General features: G+C 36.4%; 2 protein-coding genes, 2 non-coding genes and 2 pseudogenes across 4 annotated transcripts; all 6 read right to left on the bottom strand.

Moving 5' to 3' along the window:
* Nucleotides 1-4,797: 4,797 nt before the first annotated feature.
* Nucleotides 4,798-4,923, bottom strand: LOC129251019 (U2 spliceosomal RNA; annotated as a pseudogene).
* Nucleotides 4,924-7,204: 2,281 nt separating this feature from the next.
* Nucleotides 7,205-8,009, bottom strand: LOC129250843 (uncharacterized). Its single transcript, XM_054890440.1, has 2 exons — nt 7,750-8,009; nt 7,205-7,693 (listed from the first exon to the last, which is right to left on the bottom strand). The coding sequence occupies exons 1-2, from the start codon at nt 7,850-7,852 to the stop codon at nt 7,272-7,274; spliced, it is 525 nt and encodes a 174-aa protein (XP_054746415.1). The 5' UTR covers nt 7,853-8,009; the 3' UTR covers nt 7,205-7,271.
* Nucleotides 8,010-12,571: 4,562 nt separating this feature from the next.
* LOC129251027 (U2 spliceosomal RNA) lies at nt 12,572-12,695 on the bottom strand (annotated as a pseudogene).
* A 734-nt stretch (nt 12,696-13,429) lies between these two features.
* LOC129250943 (U2 spliceosomal RNA) lies at nt 13,430-13,625 on the bottom strand. Its single transcript, XR_008582869.1, has one exon. It is a non-coding gene; the product is annotated as a U2 spliceosomal RNA (small nuclear RNA).
* Nucleotides 13,626-13,859: 234 nt separating this feature from the next.
* On the bottom strand, nt 13,860-14,055 carry LOC129250912 (U2 spliceosomal RNA). The gene has a single exon (XR_008582848.1). It is a non-coding gene; the product is annotated as a U2 spliceosomal RNA (small nuclear RNA).
* A 5,096-nt stretch (nt 14,056-19,151) lies between these two features.
* Nucleotides 19,152-24,967, bottom strand: LOC129250051 (uncharacterized). The gene is made up of 2 exons (XM_054889694.1): nt 24,759-24,967; nt 19,152-19,706 (listed from the first exon to the last, which is right to left on the bottom strand). Exons 1-2 carry the CDS (start codon nt 24,816-24,818, stop codon nt 19,158-19,160), a joined length of 609 nt encoding a protein of 202 aa, XP_054745669.1. The 5' UTR covers nt 24,819-24,967; the 3' UTR covers nt 19,152-19,157.
* Nucleotides 24,968-25,825: the final 858 nt, after the last annotated feature.

Below are 25,825 nucleotides of genomic sequence, written 5' to 3'. Positions count from 1 at the left end.
AAAAAAAGAAGCAGTGAGAACAATATATTACAAAACAATCCAAGGAGAAGCTAAAAATGCAATTATTAACATCCCGGAACCGGACAATTGGAAACTCATTAAAGATACATTAAAATTGAGGTACAAACCAGACACAGAGCCTCATGAAATTTACAAGCGAGTTGCCAATTTACGAGTCAATACGGTAAGTGAGTTAATTACCGTAATTCAGAATATTAAGTACTAGCAAACCCGGCCCCCTTCGCTGGGCACACTAAAATAGAATAGATATGGTTTAGAACAGAAAATATATGGTTTTCATATTATTTATTTCTTTATTCTTTATTCAAGCGCTTTGGCATAAACAATATTTTTTGTTTTTCTATTTGTTTTTGAGTAAATATAAAATATAAATTGAAAATCAGGAAAAAAGAAGATTCTTTTTAAATTTCAAATCAACGCATATGAATAAACAATCGTCTTTTTTCCTGATCATCCATGAATTTTTCGTTTCAATTTATATGTTTTATTAAGCATTGGAGCTTTTTTAACCATTATCCATTTATATTTAAAAAAAAAAAAAAACGAAAAAAATTGTTCTTTCCACGAACACATAATTTCATTCGGATTTCACATTAAATTCTCAAATTTCGTAAGAAATTATTCACTGTTCCAAAATCCACTCCGAAAAAATTCACAAACAATTTTTACATGTTGCACTTACGTTTTTTCCTTATGGCATCCAAATCAGAAAGAAATATTGACACATTGTAACTCACACTGTCAATTTGACAGTTCAGTTCCGCCCCAAGCGTTAAAAAAGTAAGCGACATTATGGCTGGCTCAAAAGAACGCTGTACCCGTTGCCACTGCACCGAATTACAACCAAACTTTACGAAACCCATTTTCAATACTTACTTAACAATGTGCATAAGTTTGGTTTAATTCGGTGCAAAGACACGGCGGGTCCACGTTTTGGCATATATTTCGAGACCCTAGTCATCAATAGGTATGAAAATTACCCCGTATTAAAGCACTTATCAACAGCTTTCATTTGATACCTATATTGTACATACACAACCAAAGGTTACCCGGGTCCACGTTTTGACCTATATCTCGAGACCCCAGTCACGTAGCGGCATGAAAAATACTCTGTACTAAGGCAATCACCAACAGCTTCAATTTGATATCCATATTGTACAAACACATTCTAGGCTCCACGTTTTGGTCTCTATCTCGAGATCCTAGTCACGGAGCGGCATGAAAAATACTCTGAACTAAAGCATTCACCAACAGCTTCCATTTGATACCCATATTGTACATACACGTCCGAAGGTTACCCGGGTCCACGTTTTGACCTATATCTCGAGACCCTAGTCATCAATAGGTATGAAAATTACCCCGTATTAAAGCACTTATCAACAGCTTTCATTTGATATCCGTATTGTACAAACACATTCTAGGGTCCACGTTTTGGTCTCTATCTCGAGACCCTAGTCACGGAGCTGATGGAAATACTCTGAACTAAAGCATTCACCAACAGGTTACCCGGGTCCACGTTTTGACCTATATCTCGAGACCCCAGTCACGGAGCGGCATGAAAAATACTCTGTACTAAAGCATTCACCAACAGCTTCCATTTGATACCCATATTGTACATACACATTCTATGGTCCACGTTTTGGTCTCTATCTCGAGACCCTAGTCACGGAGCGGCATGAAAAATACTCTGAACTAAAGCATTCACCAACAGCTTCCATTTGATATCCATATTGTACATACACATCCGAAGGTTACCCGGGTCCACGTTTTGACCTATATCTCGAGCCCTATCCACCAATATGTATCCAAACTATACGGAAACCATCTTCAATACCTTCTTAACTATGTGTGTAAGTTTGGTTTAATTCGGTGCAGACACGGCCGGTTAGCGAACACACACAAAAAGTTGACTTTATTTTATATATAAGATTTTTTTCAGTTTGTGTCCGAAAAATCCAAATATCTTACGGAACCCTATTTTTTTCCAAAATAAAATGTAATCCATGTTACGCCTGGATAATGTAGTTTTCGAATGGTCAAAGAATTTTTAAAATCGGTCCAGTAGTTTTTGAGCCTATTCGTTACAAACAAACAAACAAACAAAGTTTTCCTCTTTATAATATTAGTATAGATAAAACTGACGAGTTAATAGTATATTATAGTGGTGAACTTGGCATACACTTGACAAACATAGACAGCTTCTTAGTGAATACAATGAAAGAGATGACCCAAGGGACATTACTCGACAAAATTTACGAACAAAGACAATTAAAAGATATTTTGCTTATAATGAATCAAAGAGGTTTGAAGACACGTGCATAAGACCCGAATACAAGAGATTCGGAAGAGAAGAAAAACATAAAGGACAATTTCATAATAAAACATCTTATAATAATCAGAATAGGACATATAGTAATCAAAATAGGGATGAAAGAAATAACCTACAATTTCAAGAAAGAAATAAGTGGACTAATGATTTTTATAGGCGCGAAGAGCAAAACGCTTTTAATAATCCTTTAAATAATTCGGGAAGATACAGATTCCAAAATGATAAAAGAAATAATAGCACCCCAAGACATTTCCAACGTCCAGTGGGACACGCTAGGCCGTTTTCCAACCAAGTTCGCTGGCAACCGCCTAGACAAAACCGCACGGAACTCATGGAAATGGACAATATTGAAAGGTGTTATAGCAATCCTCGAGTGGCAGGACACCCTAATCATAAGTTTGGCCAAGATCGCTTAAACATGGATAGGCAAAGCCCAGACGGACCTGAAATTAATAATACCATTTTTTTACGAGGCAGCCACTGAATGCCTGCCAAAGATAACATTAAAGATCGTAAATAAAGAATACGTAGCACTAATACATACAGATGCCAGTCTCAGTTTAATTAATAAGGAAATAAATTAATTTGATATATATAAATTAAAATATCCCATAACATTTAGTACAAATAAAGATACAATAAATTATGAAGTACATACAAAAAGCCCGAAGCAATTTAATTTACCTAACAATGCCAGGATTCGTTGGAAGATCACCCCATTAAAAGGGAGAACTTATGATTTCATTATAGGTATCGATATATTAAACTTTTTAAATGCCCAAATAAATATAGAAAAACGACAAATAACACTAAATGGAAAAATATCTTATTTTATTAATAACCCATACCTATAAATTTAATCAAATTTACATGCTTGAAACTGGTGATCCTAAATTCGAAAGGCTTCAATTAAATCATTTAAATAATGAAGAACGTAGTGAAATTATAAAATTGCTAAACCGATATAACAAATTATTGTTTAGAGAAGGCGATGTATTAACTAATACAACAGAAATTCAGCATGAGATAAAAACCATTACACAACAGCAAATCTATTCAAAGCTATATAGATACCCACCTCAACACTAAGCAGAAGTAAGGAAGCAGATCACAGAAATGGAGGAACAAGGTATAATTAGAAAAAACCATTCAAGATATGCAAGCCCACTTATAGTCGTACCCAAAAAAAAACGGATAATTCAGGCGAAAAAAAATATAGAATAGTTATTGATTATAGAAAGCTTAATGAAATAACCTTAGACGACAAATATCCTTTACCCAATATAGACTCAATTCTAGACAAATTAGGTAGAGCGCAATATTTTACGACATTAGACTTAGCGAAAGGCTATCATCAGATTTTAGTAAAGGAGGAAGACAGAGAAAAAACTGCCTTCGTAACTCCTCATGGTCTATATGAATTTATAAGGATGCCATTTAGTCTTAAAAATGCGCCAGCCACATTGCAACGGCTGATGAATGAAATCTTGAGAGATTATATTAACAAAACCTGTGTGGTAACATATACTTAGATGATATACTAAGCTTTAGTACTTCTTTAACTGAGCATATTATAGCAATAAGAGACATTTTCATAATTCTCGAAAGTAAAAATTTGAAGATACAAGTTTAGCAAATGCAATTTTCTAAAAAAAAAAACAGAATTTTTAGGGCACATTTTAACAAAGGATGGCATGAAACCAAACCCAAATAAAATTACAATTATCCAAAACTTAGAATTACCCAAAACCGAAAAACAGACAAAAAGTTTTTTGGGAATAACAGGTTGTTATCGCAAGTTCATAAAAGATTATGCGAAAGTAGCCCAACCGATAACAAAATACTTAAAGAAAGGTACAAAAATTAATGTAAAAGACCCAACAAACATTGAAGCTTTCGAAAAGTTAAAAACATTAATAAGTACACATCCTATTCTATGTTATCCCGATTTCAATAGACAATTCACATTGACAACGGATGCATTTAACTATGCGATTGGTGCGGTACTATCGCAAGAAGGTCACCCAGTGTGCTACGCTTCAAGAACATTAAATAACCATGAGAAAATAAAAAATACCAGTCTAACGGTTAGACTCGATAGAAGTGAAACCTTCCGTAAAACAAACTGAGAGAGATTAAGACGAAAGCAGCATTAGGAGCGGGATAATTATAGGTTCATTATAATATTGCTATAAAGTTCATATTTTATTTTCTTCATTTTATCATTATTCATCCTCAATGTTTTCAATTTCAACAAATGTACGAGTGGCTTATGATAGATAAAATATGATACAAATGCTTTGGTTTCGATGTTGTCAAAAAAAATACCCAAACGGACCGAAGAAACAGACTTACAAATTTCTTCCATTTTCGTCTACTTGTATTCATATAAAAATTTATGTCTCTTCCCACCAAAGCTAAATGTATTTGTATATTTCTTCTTGTATTTATTCAAGGCCGAAATCCCGGCGGTACTGCAATACCGGGCCAACCCGTGGCAGAGGTGGAGCAAGCTCCTAAAACACTCCGCCCATTTGATCACTTTGATCTTAGCCATAAGGCCGAGAAGCGATAACCATACACAACCAACAAACTACCTTGTCATTACATTTTCTAATAAACCTTTTGAGAATTACACGCTCACAAAAATTAATGTACGAAATATTTATACCGATTCACTTAAACACGGCGAGCTGTTTGATTTCATGTTCGTGCCTGTGTATGTGCATTTGTGCGTTCATATCGCCACAGTGCATGACTACCAGCCTTGGCTGAGCACAGTAAGAAAATGTATTCGAGCGTATATATGTATGTATGTACGTTAGTGTGTTTGTACGATTGTGCTCTGCGCTCAGCTTTGTGTCGATTTTACTGTGCGCTGCGCAGGTTAGGGCAGAATTTAACCCTCTAGTGCATAATTTTTTAATTTTTAATTTAAAAATTTTCTTCGCTTAATTCAGCGTCAGAGAATACGAATCCGTCATCGCTTTTGATATTTTACCTACAGTTTTGCCAAAAATTAGGAAAAGAAATTTTTGCCAAAAGGCACTGTCATGCAGTTAAGGTATCATTGTACCGTATCAAAGTATACACATATTTTCGTTTTTGATCGTTCAGTTATATTTTTTTTATTACTTTTTTTTAATAATTTAATTCGTTTTTATCTTTGCCTGCATTAAGATGTACATTAGATATATAAATACATATATTTATAAATATCATATATATATTATATGATTGGTTTGACTTTCTTATGTATGTACTTGTATTTGAATTAGTTATTTCTTGGTATGAAATTCTTTGAAACAGTTCTTTGTGGATGAATTACATAATGGAATATCGCATTTTTCACAATAAGATTGCGTCTGCGAATTACAAGGTTTATTTTTACAATGGAATTTTGCAGAGCGATCTCGAAATTGACACCAGTGACCAACGTTATCAAAACGTACATCTGATATTGGCATATAACTTTTTTTTTACCGACAACAAAACTTTCCACTTTGCTTGAGTTTGATGGCCTTCCTCTGCCTTTGACTGAATCCTGGCCTATTTTAGTGAGAGCTTCTGCCACTTCACATCGAAATTCAGCCAGAGTCAAGCGTTCGTGTTGCAATGAATTAATACGATTGTAAAGAACATACGCATTAACTAATGTCATGTCTAACAAATGATAAAAAATACGGGTCGTCCACTTCTGGGTCTTTATGCGGATCTTATATCGGCCAATCAGGCTATCCATCAGGTGGACAATCAATGTATGCGTAAAATGTTTGTCGTCGATTCCATCGACGAGATTTTTGCAAACATGTATCTGTACTGGAGCCGTGTGGTTGTATACCCACGTAAGTTGAAGCAAAACGGACGCTTCCATTATCATTCCACAATACCGTTGATATATCGATTCCATAAGCTGACCCAACAAATTCTTCAGAATAACCACGCTCGCGCTTATTTTGCTTCAAATCAGAGTCAGTAGCCAGTTTACAATTCATGATACGATTGGCGCGAATTGTTCCTAAGCTATGGATACCCCTGCTTTCCAGATAAAGTACTAAGCCCAGCGACGTGTAAAAATTGTCAAAATAAAGTATGTGGTTTGCAAATTCGGTGATGTTTTTTGATAACCTTACAACCACATTCGATGAGGCGCCTAAATCTGGAACTTCTTCCTCCATTTTATTATCGCCAGCGTCGGAATATAATTCAAACTGATATGAAAATCCACTAGTATCACATAAAACAAATAGTTTAAACCCCCATTTATGTGGCTTATTAGGCATATATTGCCTAATGCTTGTTTTCGTCATTTTGGTTGCGCACATTTGTTCGTCAACGCATAACACTGTGCGACAGTGAAAATATACTTTTATGGAGACCTAGCACAACTTGTAGGTATAGTAAAACTAAGAAACATGGTATAGGAGAAATTTCCAATACACCCCCAAAATCTCATTTTATGGCCATAAAACCGTTTTTCAGTAGGTTGATGTGAACAATCCCTCCTAACTTCGCCAATTTCCATCCGATTTCGAATTTGTTTTTTTAGTTCGAAAGAACAAAAACAAGCCTTTTTGACAGTGTGTTGACAATTTTTCTGAAATGACAACTGACGAGACTGTAAGCGGAAGTATTCGGAATTTTTTTATTTTTTCTCTATTTTTTCAACTTTGACATCATTTTTGCGATATTATCCGATATTGAGGATGTTTTTTAGTACACTACTGTTATAGTGAATTTAATTCTGCGTCGAATGAGCTATATTTGACTGTAATTGAATTAAAATTCATAAAGTTGTGCGAGTTTTAAGATTTTATTTTGTTTACTAATTTTATAGCAAATGTCAGTATTAACACATCATCAGTACGAAACAGTACAGGTTTAAAATTTTAAAAGATGTCGGGAAAAACTAATCTTCATTTCAAAAATGTTTGCTAGACCTGCTCCATTTATAAGAGTCATCACTGGTTTTACGTTTCAAGGACCAGCAGTAATCAGCAAGCATGTTGATGGAGTTCTTCCCTTGAAAACGTTTTTCGATTACTCCTATCTCCTGGTGAAATCGTTCACCCTGTTCATCGCTCATCTGGCCCAGGTTTTCCGGGAAAAAATTCAAATGTGAGTGCAGGAAGTGTATCTTGATGGACATATTGCATTCCATTTTTTTGTACGCACTCAAAAACTCTTTGACGACTTCAACATAATCAGAGTTCTTGTTATTTCCAAGGAACTTCTCACACAATGATTTAAAACTTTCCCATGCCCGTCTTTCCACTGCACTGAGCTTACTCGTAAATTTCTCATCTCGCATGAGTTTTCGAATCTGAGGCCCGACAAGGATCCCTAAAATTGTAATAAACTGTAAACTACTATTAACAAATATGAGAATAATGTGTTACCTCCTTTTAGCTTTGCATCGCTGACTTTAGGGAATGCAACTTCTTTCAGGTGACGGAACGCTTCGCCATCGACTTTTAGTTTAGACTTTAGACTGCTTCGCATACCCAAGTTTCAGGAGCAGTGGTGGCAAGATAACATTTTCTGGTCGGACAAGTGGAGGGTTCAAAACATTTTTTTGACCAATTTTGTAGAGTTGACGTGTTGGCCATTCAGATTTTGCATAGCGATTCGGGGCACGGCTATCCCACTCAAAAAGATAGTAAGGGTACTGTTTCGTACTGATGATGTGTTTATACTGACACTTGCTATAAAATTAGTAAAAAAAATAAATCTTAAAACTCGCACAACTTTATGAATTTTAATTCAATTACAGTCAAATATAGCTCATTCGACGCAGAATTAAATTCACTATAACAGTAGTGTACTAAAAAACATCCTCAATATCGGATAATATCGCAAAAATGATGTCAAAGTTGAAAAAATAGAGAAAAAATAAAAAAATTCCGAATACTTCCGTCTACAGTCTCGTCAGTTGTCATTTCAGAAAAATTGTCAACACACTGCCAAAAAGGCTTGTTTTTGTTCTTTCGAACTAAAACAACAAATTCGAAATCGGATGGAAATTGGCGAAGTTAGGAGTGATTCTTCACATCAACCTACTGAAAAACGGTTTTGTGGCCATAAAATGAGATTTTGGGGGTGTATTGGAAATTTCTCCTATACCATTTTTTTTAGTTTTTCTATAGCCACAAATCGTGCTAGGTCTCCATAAAAGTATATTTAATTTTTTTTTTTTTGCCACACCGTGTAATCTTTGAGGCATTGGAATAGAAGAAAACTTTATATTGAAATGATCAATGACCCTTCTCACGTTATAAATGACGTCATAATCCTCGGAGCTTTTTTCCGGTCGTTGTGCATTATCAGCGAAGTGTATGAATCTATTTATCTCCTCGAAACGGTTTACAGGCATTGTTGTACGAATAGCCCCAAAACCATGTCGGCCCCAATATGACCGAACACTTGGATATTTATAAACTGACATAAAAATAAGTATTACAATATAGCGCCGAATATCATTAGCCGTACATACAAAAGATGTATCTATCAGTTTCTGCCTCGCGTATAAGTTCGTTTCATTTGCAATAGTAGAAAAAAAATGTTCATCAGCAAAGTAGCAAAAACACTTATATGGAGTAGTTAATTGTACGAAACCAGACATATCCGGGCATTGGAATTTGATTTGATCTTCATGAACTTTCATGCTTTTTTTTCCACACTATTTTGCTTATTTCCTCATCCTTCTGTCGCATCTGGACAACATTTCCATCAAATCTCCTGAATATATAACTACTGACCCCTGCGCACGTCTTAGGCCTTTTTGGAGGAGCTGGTGGTGTACTGTCACCATGTAAATTTTCACTTGATTCTTCCCTAGCTACGGAAGCTGTAGGCGTAACCAAAGTTAAATTTAGATCTGATACACTTATGCCCAGTTCGCCACAGCCAAAACTGAATTTGTCAACCAAGTTGATACCGTCATCTATATCTTCATCATCCGTTGAGACCACGTCACCACTGCCTTCCTCATCTATAAGATCAATAGTGTTCAGAAACTCCTCAATTTCTTTTTCAGTCAAACTTGAAACCTTGTTTTGCATTTTTTCTTTCCAACCATTCATTTTAACTCTAAAATTTTCAAAAGAGAGAAGTTCGTTACAAAAGAGTATTCACATGGTAACTGCATGCTGGTGCCTTTAGGCATTGAAACTTTGAAAAGTCACCCTAATGAAGTATACATAAAGCTAACACTTTTGACAACTGAATATCATTGAAAATACATGAAATAACTTACCTGAATTTTTTTATCACTTTCTTTATATAAATTAACAGCGAACAAATACTTAAAAGTTTACACTTTTCACACAACTATTTTATGCATGCTCAATCCTCAGTTTCTCGCGGACAACTGCCATTCATTACATAATGGCGAGTGAAGTAAAAACTTTGCATATCAAAAAAGAGTCATAAAACTGTATAAAATATGCCCGTTTAACTTTTCAAATAAAAAAGTTACATAATAATTCAAAATTCTATTGCAAAGCAAGCATTGCCTAAAGGCACTGTTATGCACTAGAGGGTTAAAGATGATTCACACACTGTCGACCGACTGGGTACAGTTGTCACAAGTGATGATATTTATAATTTTTATATGAAAAATCAAGGGGAATCTTTTGGAGGTGGTAGCAATAACACAGCTGATTTGTTATTTTTTTCTTCCGTCGTGTACATTTGGATGTCAACATAAAATTGAATTACGAAACGTTTTACTTAGCTTAGTGTATGAATTCACCTTGGAAAAAATTTAATTTTCTTCTATAATCAATTTTAATAAAAAAAAACTGTTTTCAATAAATAATCAGAAATGTCCTGCAATGCAAATTAAAAAAAAAATTCCATTTTCGTCTACTTGTAAAAAACCTACAATTTCAAGAAAGAAATAAGTGGACTAATGATTTTTATAGGCGCGAAGAGCAAAACGCTTTTAATAATCCTTTAAATAATTCGGGAAGATACAGATTCCAAAATGATAAAAGAAATAATAACACCCCAAGACATTTCCAACGTGTGCCACAAGTGGGACACGCTAGGCCGTTTTCCAACCAAGTTCGCTGGCAACCGCCTAGACAAAACCGCACGGAACCCATGGAAATGGACAATATTGAAAGGTGTTATAGCAATCCTCGAGTGGCAGGACACCCTAATCATAAGTTTGGCCAAGATCGCTTAAACATGGATAGGCAAAGCCCAGAAGGACCTGAAATTAATAATACCATTTTTTTACGAGGCAGCCACTGAATGCCTGCCAAAGATAACATTAAAGATCGTAAATAAAGAATACGTAGCACTAATACATACAGATGCCAGTCTCAGTTTAATTAATAAGGAAATAAATTAATTTGATATATATAAATTAAAATATCCCATAACATTTAGTACAAATAAAGATACAATAAATTATGAAGTACATACAAAAAGCCCGGAGCAATTTAATTTACCTAACAATGCCAGGATTCGTTGGAAGATCACCCCATTAAAAGGGAGAACTTATGATTTCATTATAGGTATCGATATATTAAACTTTTTAAATGCCCAAATAAATATAGAAAAACGACAAATAACACTAAATGGAAAAATATCTTATTTTATTAATAACCCATACCTATAAATTTAATCAAATTTACATGCTTGAAACTGGTGATCCTAAATTCGAAAGGCTTCAATTAAATCATTTAAATAATGAAGAACGTAGTGAAATTATAAAATTGCTAAACCGATATAACAAATTATTGTTTAGAGAAGGCGATGTATTAACTAATACAACAGAAATTCAGCATGAGATAAAAACCATTACACAACAGCAAATCTATTCAAAGCTATATAGATACCCACCTCAACACTAAGCAGAAGTAAGGAAGCAGATCACAGAAATGGAGGAACAAGGTATAATTAGAAAAAACCATTCAAGATATGCAAGCCCACTTATAGTCGTACCCAAAAAAATCGGATAATTCAGGCGAAAAAAAATATAGAATAGTTATTGATTATAGAAAGCTTAATGAAATAACCTTAGACGACAAATATCCTTTACCCAATATAGACTCAATTCTAGACAAATTAGGTAGAGCGCAATATTTTACGACATTAGACTTAGCGAAAGGCTATCATCAGATTTTAGTAAAGGAGGAAGACAGAGAAAAAACTGCCTTCGTAACTCCTCATGGTCTATATGAATTTATAAGGATGCCATTTAGTCTTAAAAATGCGCCAGCCACATTGCAACGGCTGATGAATGAAATCTTGAGAGATCATATTAACAAAACCTGTGTGGTAACATATACTTAGATGATATACTAAGCTTTAGTACTTCTTTAACTGAGCATATTATAGCAATAAGAGACATTTTCATAATTCTCGAAAGTAAAAATTTGAAGATACAAGTTTAGCAAATGCAATTTTCTAAAAAAAAAACAGAATTTTTAGGGCACATTTTAACAAAGGATGGCATGAAACCAAATCCAAATAAAATTACAATTATCCAAAACTTAGAATTACCCAAAACCGAAAAACAGACAAAAAGTTTTTTGGGAATAACAGGTTGTTATCGCAAGTTCATAAAAGATTATGCGAAAGTAGCCCAACCGATAACAAAATACTTAAAGAAAGGTACAAAAATTAATGTAAAAGACCCAACAAACATTGAAGCTTTCGAAAAGTTAAAAACATTAATAAGTACACATCCTATTCTATGTTATCCCGATTTCAATAGACAATTCACATTGACAACGGATGCATTTAACTATGCGATTGGTGCGGTACTATCGCAAGAAGGTCACCCAGTGTGCTACGCTTCAAGAACATTAAATAACCATGAGAAAATAAAAAATACCAGTCTAACGGTTAGACTCGATAGAAGTGAAACCTTCCGTAAAACAAACTGAGAGAGAATAAGACGAAAGCAGCATTAGGAGCGGGATAATTATAGGTTCATTATAATATTGCTATAAAGTTCATATTTTATTTTCTTCATTTTATCATTATTCATCCTCAATGTTTTCAATTTCAACAAATGTACGAGTGGCTTATGATAGATAAAATATGATACAAATGCTTTGGTTTCGATGTTGTCAAAAAAAATACCCAAACGGACCGAAGAAACAGACTTACAAATTTCTTCCATTTTCGTCTACTTGTATTCATATAAAAATTTATGTCTCTTCCCACCAAAGCTAAATGTATTTGTATATTTCTTCTTGTATTTATTCAAGGCCGAAATCCCGGCGGTACTGCAATACCGGGCCAACCGTGGCAGAGGTGGAGCAAGCTCCTAAAACACTCCGCCCATTTGATCACTTTGATCTTAGCCATAAGGCCGAGAAGCGATAACCATACACAACCAACAAACTACCTTGTCATTACATTTTCTAATAAACCTTTTGAGAATTACACGCTCACAAAAATTAATGTACGAAATATTTATACCGATTCACTTAAACACGGCGAGCTGTTTGATTTCATGTTCGTGCCTGTGTATGTGCATTTGTGCGTTCATATCGCCACAGTGCATGACTACCAGCCTTGGCTGAGCACAGTAAGAAAATGTATTCGAGCGTATATATGTATGTATGTACGTTAGTGTGTTTGTACGATTGTGCTCTGCGCTCAGCTTTGTGTCGATTTTACTGTGCGCTGCGCAGGTTAGGGTATTCTTGCAGAATTTAAAGATGATTCACACACTGTCGACCGACTGGGTACAGTTGTCACAAGTGATGATATTTATAATTTTTATATGAAAAATCAAGGGGAATCTTTTGGAGGTGGTAGCAATAACACAGCTGATTTGTTATTTTTTTCTTCCGTCGTGTACATTTGGATGTCAACATAAAATTGAATTACGAAACGTTTTACTTAGCTTAGTGTATGAATTCACCTTGGAAAAAATTTAATTTTCTTCTATAATCAATTTTAATAAAAAAAAAACTGTTTTCAATAAATAATCAGAAATGTCCTGCAATGCAAATTAAAAAAAAAAAATCCATTTTCGTCTACTTGTATTCATATAAAAATTTATGTCTCTTCCCACCAAAGCTAAATGTATTAATATATTTCTTCTTGTATTTATTCAAGGCCGAAATCCCAGCGGTACTGCAATACCGCGCCAACCCGTGTCAGAGGTGGAGAGCAAGCCCCTAAAACACTCCGCCCATTTCCAAAAATCAGTTTAACATTTGTTGTCCTCCGATGGAGGATCTATCAGATGTTACGCTGATAAAAACAGATACCACACTACCTAGTCAATAGATTTTCTAATAAACCTTTTGAGAATTACACGCTCACAAAAATTAATGTACGAAATATTTATACCGATTCACTTAAACTGACTTTCAGTATCTAAACCAAAAAACTGTTTTCAATAAATAATCAGAAATGTCCTACAATGCAAATTTCAAAAAAAAAAATAAATTCCATTTTCGTCTACTTGTATTCATATAAAAATTTATGCCTCTTCCCACCAAAGCTAAATGTATTAGTATATTTCTTCTTGTATTTATTCAAGGCCGAAATCCCGGCGGTACTGCAATACCGGGCCAACCCGTGGTAGAGGTGGAGAGCAAGTCTCTAAAACACTCCGCCCATTTCCAAAAATCCGTTTAACATTTGGTGTCCTCCGATGGAGGATCTATCAGATGTTAAGCTGATAAGAACAGATACCACACTACCTAGTCAATAGATTTTCTAATAAACCTTTTGAGAATTACACGCTCACAAAAATTATTTATATCAACACATAATATTTATATCAACATATAATATAACGCTTCGTAACTAAATAACTTTCAGGCCAGCGACGACAGCATGGCGCGGTAGCCGAGCGACTAGCAATGTGAGCTTCCGATCCAAAATCCTTGGTTCGAATCACAAGAAAAAATAAAAGTTATTTTTATTAAGTTCGTCGCTACGTTTATATCAACATATAATATAACGCTTCGTAGCCAAGAGGGTCGCTTTTTCGTTTCACTTTTCCTCAAATCACTCCCAACGATTCTAAAGAAGTTTTCACTTCAAAATATTCTGCAACGGATAAAGAATTCCCAGCAATAATGTGGAGTGTAAATTATTTTAGGCCTTACATCTATGGTAAAAAATTTAAAATCCTTACTGATCACCAGCCAATTAAATATCTCCATTCCAAATACAAAGGAAAAGACATGACACCTAGGCACCAGCGATAGCTATTAAAATTAGGAGAATACCAATTTGAGATAGAATACCTAAAAGGAAAAGAAAATAAAGTGGCAGATTTTTCAAGTAGACTAGAAAATTGTGCGGACACTATTTCAGAAAAAGCGGGGGTGAAAATACCAATATTTTAAATTTTTTTTTCAGTTAACAATGTAGAAGATGATGTTACAATGGCAACAGTACATTCAGCCGAGGAAGAATTGGGTGATCATTTTTTTATAAAAGAAGAAATTGTGATAAATAATATTAACAAATAATAAAACAGAAGAATTTAAAGAAGTACATAGGAAAAGAATTATTTTTATTGCAGAAAGTGACTTTAACCTAATGGGAGACATTTTTAGAAGATACATTTCAAAAGGGAAAATAGGGATATTTTCGGAACTACCCGAAAACAACTATAATATAGTACAAGAGGAGCTTATAGATATGTATTCAAACGATAGCCAAATTAATTTTACTGAGTGCACCATGAGAGCACAGGACATTGAAACTGAGGTGGAAGTAGTACGACAAATATCATTGTACCATGTAAGAGAGAATATGCCCTCTGGCATACAAGAAACTTATAATAAAGTCAAAAATATAATATATTTTCCAAAACTCATGGAACTCGTCCAAGTGGTAATTAATCAATGTGACATTTGCCAACAAGTAAAGTATGAACGACATCCGATTAAAAATAAATTTCATTATACAGAAACTCCTTCAGATAAAAACCAAATCATACACATGGATACATACGTAATCAAAGGATTTACCTTTTTAACGACTATAGATAAATTTTCAAAATTTGGCGCAGCGTATCCACTGAATGACAGAAATCACATGACTATAATAGAAAAACTAGAAGAACATATCACTAAAATAGGAAAACCAGATAAAATAATAGCAGACAATGAATTTAAGACAATAAGGATAAGAGAATTTCTAACAGAACAAGGAATCGAATTACATTTATCTAAGCCCAACAGCCATACAGGAAATGCCGATATAGAAAGATTTCATAATACGATGGCAGAAAAGTTTAGGATTTTGTACCAAACTAATAAAAATTTACCTATCCAACAATTAACTCAACGAACAATCAGAAATTATAACGAAAGGTATCACTCAAGTATTAAATGTGCACCAAATGACGTTCAGGAAGGACGTTTAGATCTAGGAAAAATTAAACAAAACTTAGAAGAATGCAAAAGAAAGAAAATTGATAAACTTAATTCAAAAAGAGAGGACTATAAAGAAAAAAGACGTGAGGGATTCATAAAGAACTACAAAGCAGTTAGGCACAAACAACAACCTAAATATAAAAAAGGACTGTTAAAAAATATTCATCCATGCAACATTAAAAGACAATATTTATTTACAGATAATGACCATACTCATACTGATAATGACCTCGACACCGATAATTAGCCCAAATCATATATTCCTCAAGAAATGAAGCAGAACAAAAACAGGACAATTGGTTCAACGACATTTGGCTTCAAAAATAATGTGACAATGTGCTCTTATGTTCCCAAAAAAAATAAAGCAGTAATTTTGCTTTCGACCATGCATAATGATGCTGAAATAGCTGACAGTGGGAAACCTGAAATAATTGAATATTATAATCGTACCAAAGGTGGTGTTGATCGAATGGACCAAATGTTTGCGGAATATCCAACACAAAGACAAACAAAACGATGGCCACTAGCGATGTTCTTCAACATGTTGGACATTACAGCTCTTGCAGCCTACATTGTTTACGATTTGAATAACCCTATGTTGCCTTGGAGAACAAACAACAAGCGTAAGCAGATCCTGCGCAGCTTAGCTGAAGCATTGTGTATGCCCATTATTGAAGCCAGAGCCATAAATCGTCAAGTGACGCGAAATTTTTCGACTAAAATTGCTATTGAAGCATATTTCAACCGACCGCTGGAATCAATGGTGTCAACAGCAGCATCAACATCTGCCGCAGTGCGCACGCCAAAACCTGTGTCCCCGGATCTTGCTATTTATGTTACGCACAGGAGGAAAAACGCCGTAGAAAAACCAGAAAGCTGTGCGCCAAATGTAAGAAGCCAATGTGTCTTGAACATTCGGTCACATCAACAAATTGCTCTATTTGCCATGATTTTCCTTAGATATAAGATGCATTTTTATAATTTTTATAATAAAGGTCAATAAAATAATGTGTGAAATGAATATTTTTAATTTTTCAAATAAAAAAATAATATAAAAAATGTTTTTTTTTATTATTACGAGGATTTTTCCTATTGGGGTACAAACGTAACCCGGGTGTGTGTTTACGTATCTAATGTGTTTGGAAGGCTGTAGCTCCTGAACCAATGGTCCGATCTGGTTCAAATTTTGAATTTGAACTCAGAACTAAATAATCTTCCTAGATCCGAAGTTAGCGGTATAGAGGTATAGCGGTTCAAAAGTTACAACACTTCAAAGTTGAAGTGGATATATTTGTACCCGGGTGTGTGTACTAGGGTTAAATATATCAAAAAATAAAAAAGGTATTAGTAGGTCTTATTAGGCCCACCCTGTAGTTGCCATAATATAGCATATGTATAAAAAATTCTGACACTTAAATTTGCATATGCCATCTGCCTGTGTGCCTGATAATGAAGCGTCCTCTATAAAGAATTTTTTGATTTGTTTGAAGGGATTAAGGGATATGTTATACATATGTATATTATATATGTATATGTCAAAACACATATACCTTCTGCTCAAATATGAAATAGACGTTATCAATGAAACGGTCCGCGGATGACATATGGCAAAAATAAATTTTTTGTTTTTTGGTAGGACTGTTATAAGCTTACATGGCAAATTTCATCGTGATATGTCACATAGTTTGTTTTCTGTGCTACTGTAAACAAGTCAAGCTCAAGTGTGTTCTTCGAATTCTCTTTTATGACTTCAATTGTCTCAAAATGTTCTCCACGGAGCGGCAACTTGAGCTTGGGAAACAGGAAAAAGTCACATGGAGCCATATCGGGCGAATACGGTGCTTGCGGAACGATATTAACATTATTTTTGTTCAAATAATCGCGAACAAGACGTGATGTGTGAGCTGGTGCATTATCGTGATGCAAGAACCATGACTTGTTGTCTCACAATTCCTTCCTTTTAAGACGAATGTTCTCGCGCAAACGCTTTAAAACGTCTAAATAATATTCAGCGTTAACCGATCAGTCTTGCGGAAGGAACTCCGAGTGCACCACACCTTCGTAATCGAAAAAAAAACAGTCAGCATAACCTTAATTTTTGAGCGACTTTGGCGTGGTTTTTTGGGCCCTCTGTACGGCCCTCTTTGAACGATTTGTACCACTGGAAAACACGTGCACGCGATAGAGGAGAGTCCCCATAGGTTGTCTGCAACATTTTTAAGGCGTCTGAAGCCGAAATTTTGTTGGAATAACAAAATTTCAAACAAATTCTTTGTTCGACTTGAATTTCCATCGTTAAATTCGAAGAACACACTCGAGCTTGACTTGTTTACAGTAGCACAGAAAACAAACTATCTGACATATCACGATGAAATTTGCCATGTAAGCTTATAACAGTCCTACCAAAAAACAAAAAATTTATTTTTGCCATATGTCATCCGCGGACCGTTTTATTGATAACGTCTCGTTCATATTTGAGTAGAAGGTATGTTATGTATGTACGTACATACAATTTGTACATAGCATTTGTTAGGCAGGAATTTGATCATTAAGATATTTACTCCCTAATTATTGCATGAAATATAAGGCGCTGCGACGTGAGATAGGTCATTGTTGCTGCAGTGTGTGCACATATGTACATATGTAACACTATAAAAATTGATTATCAAATAAAACTTTTGCTCAAACATGACTAACATAATATATGTATGTATATATTGATATACATATACAAACATATGTCAATATACCAAAGCACTTGTATGCTTTATCAATTAATTTCGACTCAAAAAATTAGTAAAAATCTTTGAAAATTCTTAAGCGTTTTTAAGAGAAATTATTTTACGTGGGAAGGATGCGCGAACACAACAATTGCCTGTTAAATAAAATGCGAACGCGTTCGGTGGTAACTTTACAAGTGATTTGTTTATTTCAGAATTCAAGTTTTTATAATGTTTTAGCCTAACGGATTAAGTTCATATTTATGTAATTATAGTAAATATGTATTGCTCTGTTACGTTTATGTAATATAGGTGTTTATACATATATAGTGCTATTTTTATGTACGAAAATTGAACAGTATTTTTAGAAAACAGTAAACTTAATTTGAAACGTTACAAGAAATTATGGAATTTAACAAATTCTAATAATAATGATTAAAATTAAATTAAATATATAAAATTAAAGTAGTAATTAAAATTCTAAGCCATTTGGCGTAACACCGGCCACCTTGAAAGGCTCATGGTCCTTCAACGTCTAATGGCAGTACGGCGAGCTTGTGAACGGGGCGTTTAATTACGCCCGCTTTGGTTGCCACGTCTGCTACGCGGACTTTGCCGTCTTGCCCTGTTACGGTTGCGGCGACGCGGCCGAGCACCCATTGCTGCGGTGGTGTGTTGTCTTCCTGAACCAGGACGAGGTCGTTCAGCTCGAGGTTACGCTTCGGATGCAACCACTTGTTCCTCTGTTGAAGACCCAACAGGTAGTTCCTGGACCACAGTCGCCAAAACTGTTGCTTGAGACAACAGACAAGTTGCCATCTGTCGCAGCAACGCATTGGGTCCATCGATACTTGGGCTGGTGGCAGCGCTCGAAGGGGGCACCCAACTAGTAGGTGCGCTGGTGTTAGGGCCTCTCCATCGTTCGGGTCCTGACTCAGTGGTACCAAGGGTCGCGAGTTGAGTATGGCCTCGACCTCGACGAGCAGCGTCTGTAGTTCTTCGGCGGTGAGCAGCGCGTTGCCGATTGCGCGCACGAGAAGGTGTTTGGCGGACTTCACTGCCGCCTCCCATAACCCGCCGAAGTGCGGTGCCCTGGGTGGTATAAAGGCGAAGGTGAATCCTTCGTCCGTTGCGTACTTCTGTACTTCCGGTTGTTGGGCCTCGAAAGCATCCCTCAGCTCGCGAAGCTTGCGATCGGCGCCGACGAAGTTGGTGGCGTTGTCGCTGTATATTTTCCGCGGCATTCCTCGGCGTCCAATGAACCTTTTTAGGGCGAAAATAAAACAATTAGAAGACAAGTCTGTTACTAGTTCTAAATGTACTGCCTTTGAAGTGAAACAAACGAACACTGCGATATATGTTTTTACTGGGGGTCTACCACGTATTTTCAATGTAGTATATACGGGACCACAAAAATCTACTCCACATATTAGAAAGGGTCGTAGTGCACGAAGCCTATCGGCAGGCAAATTTCCCATTATTTGGGTTTGCAGCTTCGGCTTATAATGAAAGCAGTGTGTGCAGTTTCGAACGGTACGACTACAAGCTTCTCGAGCATTGACCAGCCAAATGCGGTCTCAGAGAAGCGCTACCAATGCCTTTGCTCCAGCATGGTGATTTCGAAAATGTAGGTACCGTAAGTATGTGGTAACGAAGTGCGAGTTCTTGCTTAAGAGCAGTGGGAACTTGGCATCATATGGGAGAGGCGCATTTAATAGGCGGCCTCCTACTCGGAGTAAATTAAACGACAGCGACAATTCCGAGTAGTTGTGCAAAAATGGATTAAGTTTTTGCAAACTTGAGGGTAGGGTGGTACCTTTGGGGAGTTTCATAATTTCTTCACCATATTCAACATGTTGAACCACCTGAATGACTTTGAGGAAACTTAATTTAATATCCTCAGCCGTCAGCATTTGTGTGAATGTCGCAGATGGGTTTCTAATGCGTTTTATCCATCTTAATATGTAAGCGACAATACGAAGCAGTTTTTGATGAGAAGATACTCTTTTGGTGAGTTCCATAATTGGATGCGATTCATTTGCTTGAACAACTAAAACTGTTGCGTTCCGTTTCTTCTCTAATGCTTCGTCTCCTGGAGAGAGCTGGAAGTGGGTGTTTGTTTGGCCATAACGCAGGGTGTTCTAGGAGGAACTGTGGACCGCTAAACCAGATAGAATTATTCAATTCGTCCACGTTGCAACCCCGAGACACTTGATCCGCGGGATTTTGCTTAGTTGGCACATGTCGCCAAGTAGCTTTATCCGTCAACTCTTGGATTTCGGACACTCTGTTTGCAACAAAGGTCTGTAGTACAGATGGATGCGTCTTGATCCAATGCAAAACAATTTCGGAGTCTGTCCAGAAGTTTATATTTTCAATTGGCCGACTCAACATTGGCGCTATTCGTGACCATAATTTGGCCAGCAAGTGGGCTGCCGAGAGCTCTAGACGCGGAAGAGATTTAGTCTTCAGCGGAGCCACTCTAGACTTTGCAGTAAGCAGCGTACATTTCGTTCCACCAGCCGAATGGCTACGTATGTATATACAGCAGCCATACGCTCGTATTGAGGCGTCGGCAAAGCCATGAATTTGGCAGCTTGCACTCGACTCGGTGTGTACAAACCGAGGAATGCTTATTGATGGTAGCTGCAGTAGATTGGCTTTGAAATTTTCCCAGCTGGTGTCGAGGTGCAATGGAATCGACTCATCCCAATCTAGTCTTTGCAGCCAAAGCTCTTGCAATAAGATTTTTGCTTTGGTAACTAGTGGGGCAAGTAAACCAAGAGGATCGAAAAGACGAGCCGAAACTGATAATATGTTTCGCTTAGTGGCTCGTAAACTGGTAAAGTTGTCATTTAAGACAAACCGAAACAAATCTTCCTTCGGCAACCAATGGATTCCAAGTGTTTTTGTGGAGTCTGTGTGATTGAAGTTTAAGGCCTTCTCAGAACTCTCACAATCGAAAAATGATGGGTGATTTGAAAACCACTTAGATAAATTGAATCCTGCCGAGTTTAATATTTTAACTACCTCACTTCTAATAAGATCTAGAGATTCAAAATTATCGGATCCTGTAAGCAGGTCGTCTACATAAAAATCTCTTTTTATTGCCTTTGAGCCGAGTGGATACATATGTGTATTGGCATCGCTGAGCATTTGTAAACACCGTGTAGCGAGAAATGGAGCAGGCGCAGTGCCGTATGTTATGGTGTTAAGTCGAAAGATTTGAAGTGGCTCAGATGGATGCCGTCTCCACACTACAAGCTGAAAGTTTTTGTCTTCTTCGTGCATGAGAATTTGGCGGTACATTTTAGTAATGTCCGCCGTAAATGCATATTTATGCAAGCGAAAACGAAGAAGTGTTGAATACAGCTCTTCTTGAATGGTCGGCCCAACCATCAAGATTTCATTCAACGCAATTTGAGAAGAGGTACGACTTGATGCGTCGAAAACAACACGTAATTTAGTCGTCGTACTTTCAGGCCGAAGAACGCATTGATGCGGAATGAAGTAGTGTGGCTCACTCGGGGTCTTATTATTTGTTGGGCTCATGTGACCCAATTCGATGTATTCATTCATGAAGTCCAGATACATTTGACGAAGTTCTGGATCTTTCAAGGTCTTTCTCTCCAGGGCCTGAAACCGCCGAGACGCGGTTTCATAGGAATTACCGAGCAACTTACGGTCATCTTTGAAAGGCAGTCTTACTTGAAGCCTTCCTGAAGGCAAAACTTTAGTAGTTTTTACGAAAAATTTTTCACACTCTATTTGTTCAGGTGTGAATTTTGTCGAACTAGCCCCTGAAGGTATTTCTTCCATCGCCCAGAACCTTTGGGCAATGGAATCTATATTTGCTAGATCTTGTTCAGTATGGCATAATGTGCTACTGACTGTGGGAGGAGGACGTTGGTTGGAGGCGTATTTGCCAGACACAACCCAGCCTAAAAGTGTCTTTTGCAATGTTGGGTGATTGGGGCTGGCCTTGATCTGGCCTACAGCTAAAAGCTCGAAAAATGTTTCAGCACCTAACAAAAGATCTACCTTTTGAGCCTTATAAAATTCTGGGTCCGCTAAGCTAATGTTTTTAGGAATTTTCCAGCCATTAATATTTACGTTACGATCTGGATGGCTGGCTGAAATGGATCGCATTATCCAAAACTGTGCCGAAAACTCATAATTATTGACCCGCGATTTTACAAACGTATTTAATTTCGTCCTTACTTTTTTGGTTGCATTTCCGATGCCGATAATATTTAAGGTCGTACTTTCGCGACGAATTCGTAATTTCTGCGCCAAATCCTCTGTCATGAAATTCACCTGAGATCCAGAATCCAGCAAGGCTCGTGCAGCAAGGTACTCTCCGGAGCTACCTTTTACGTTGACTACGGCTGTAGCCAACATAACCCGATCTGGCGTACTCGTCGTGTGCATGGCATGCGAGGTCGAAAGTTGTGGTGCAGTTGCAAAGGATACAGGGTACTGGTGCAGCAACGTGTGATGCGAACGGTTGCAAACACGACACCGATCCGCTTTGCACTTTGAAACTGAGTGCCCCTTTCGCAAACAATTTATGCATAAGGGGACTGATTTAGCAAACTGAAATCGCTGCTGAGCAGAGAGAGTTTTAAAAGTAGGACACGCGGGTATACTATGATCATTTGATTTACAGTGCGGACACACCGGCTGTTTTATATTTGAAGTCACTAAGGCAGCTTTCGTCCTTCCCGCATGAAGGTGGGGTTTCTGAATGCTGTGACTTCTTGACGGCTTGAGCCTCGACGTTGAGGCTTCATCGGCAGATAAATGTTGGTAGCGTTTATTTAATGCTGCCTCACACTCACGCCATAATGGCAGCTTATCATAATCCAACTGTTCCTCCCACTTTGACCGAGTAACGGTGTCAACTTTTGACATTACCAGATGAATTATGATAGCGTTTGTGATGTTTTTCTCGTCACCTAACGACAGCCACGAGTCGTAAACAGCCGACACTGTATCAATCATTGTGCGCAATGAAAGCGCAGATGGCTTTGGGATAGTTGGCAGTTCAAAAAGTTTGGAAATTGTGTCGAAAAATATTAAGCATTTATTGTCATAAACTTTTTTGAGACTAGCCAACGCCTTCGAATAATTTTCGTCCAACATTTGGAAGGCCTTTACCGTTCCCAAAGCTTCACCAGACAGACAGTTAACCAAGTGATTAAATTTCTCAATTTCTGGGATTGTAGGATCGTTGTGCACCAAACTCTCGAACAGACTCATAAAATTTTTAAATTCTGAATATTCCCCTTTAAATTTCGGTAGCGACATTTTCGGTAGTCGCGAGCTGTGAGGTGCAACAAATGATGTTTCGGCTATTGACGATTTATTTCTCGCCAGAATAGATTTTATAACGGACTTAGTTTCCACTATTAGGTCCTCTAACTCCCCACGGGCTATGTCTTCCTCGTCGATTTCTTCAATTTTCGACTGACACTTCATAAGCTTATCGCTATGAGAGTTCAAAATGTCCAGTCGACACTCCAATTCAATTGGATCTAACGACATTGTTTTATCGAGGAGACCCGTTTTTATGCGCACTATACTATTTTTCGCAACAGTTCGCTGGCGCTTTAGTGATTTCAATTCCATAATCTCCTTACTTGGAGAGAGACTTGGAACTGCTGTCTTTGGCTTGCTCATTTTGAGTTAAATTATTTAAACTCCCGAAAAATTTGCTCAATGCCCACAGAAACGAAAAAATATCTGTGAGAGTTTGTGGCTGAAAAAACGAAAACGAAAAGATGGCTGAATAGCCTGCACAAATCTCAATCAGAAAAACGAAAAATAGCTGTTGGACAAGGCTGTGGTCAGGCCACGAAAGGATGAGCAAGCACAGTAGCACAACACTACGAAAATTGTTCAACAGATTTGCGAAAAATCGATTTTTGTTTGAATTATTTTCTTGTATATTAAATAATCCGTATTTACGACAAATTTATTTAACTTTATAATATATTAATTTTAATTTAATTGAACTTATTGTTCGAAAAAAAGGTATTCAATTTATTTAATTTTGTTTTTTAAATTTATTGACGATTTCGCATTTAAGGTCACACCCTTTATTATCAAATCCCAACGTACCCTTGTTTCACTTTCGCGGAGTTTTATATACGTATATTTGTATAGATAATTGTATATATGGTACATGTACACATATGGGTGTGTGTACATATATATGTATGTATATATATGCAAGAAAGTGAAAAGGGGATGCAAAAAATTGAGAGTGTTTATCAACAACAACCACAACTTTCAATTTATTGCACTTGTTACCTGTATAGGCTTATTGGAAGCCTTAACTTTCCTTTTGCAAAGGATGCAGGTGCAGGTCATTCCTGGCGGCGACAGAACCAGCGGTAGGAATCGCAGCGACAGCGGGCGATGACGGCAGCAGCAGTGACCAGAGTAGCAGCGACGGTTACAGCGATGAGAGCAGCGGCGAGTATGGCAGTAACTGATATTGACGATGGCGACGAACTGCAAATGAGCAGCGGTGAATTCCACTGTTTTTTTTTTTTTTTATAAAATTGCCTTATTTTTGGCCGAGAACACTGCACTGTTTTAGCTTTGTTTTAGCTTTGCACTGTGTATTTTAGTTTATTCTTTTATTTATTATAATTTAAGAATTTTTTTTTTTTTTTTTTCACTGTGTCCTATTCCATAAACGGGACACTGTATTGCCGCTGATACCGCTTCTCTCCGTATGTATTCACAAATATACACTATGTATTGTACCTATGTACTTTTTATTGCTTTTAATTTAGACACTGAACCTTTTTTAGTGAGGGTGGTTTTTATGTTTGTTTGTTTGTTTTTGTCACTCGACGCGAAAACCGACTTGCAAAAATATAAACGCGCAGGCAATTGTTGTTACTAATTAAAGCACTTATTGTTTTTATGTGTTTATTGTTTTGTGTATTTGGAAATAATTTCCGATTATGTTCACCAATTTATTATTTTTTTTTTTTTAGCACAAGCGGATTAATTATGTTTAATTTTATAATTATGTTTTCACGCACTTAGTCCCTGCTCGGGCGCCATGAAAATTCTTAAGCGTTTTTAAGAGAAATTATTTTACGTGGGAGGGATGCGCGAGCACAACAATTGCCTGTTAAATAAAATGCGAACGCGTTCGGTGGTAACTTTACAAGTGATTTGTTTATTTCAGAATTCAAGTTTTTATAATGTTTTAGCCTAACGGATTAAGTTCATATTTATGTAATTATAGTAAATATGTATTGCTCTGTTACGTTTATGTAATATAGGTGTTTATACATATATAGTGCTATTTTTATGTACGAAAATTGAACAGTATTTTTAGAAAACAGTAAACTTAATTT

Source organism: Anastrepha obliqua, chromosome 6 (assembly GCF_027943255.1).
Source record: "Anastrepha obliqua isolate idAnaObli1 chromosome 6, idAnaObli1_1.0, whole genome shotgun sequence".
Lineage (NCBI taxonomy): Eukaryota > Metazoa > Arthropoda > Insecta > Diptera > Tephritidae > Anastrepha > Anastrepha obliqua.
This window is presented reverse-complemented; position numbering and strand designations above follow the sequence as displayed.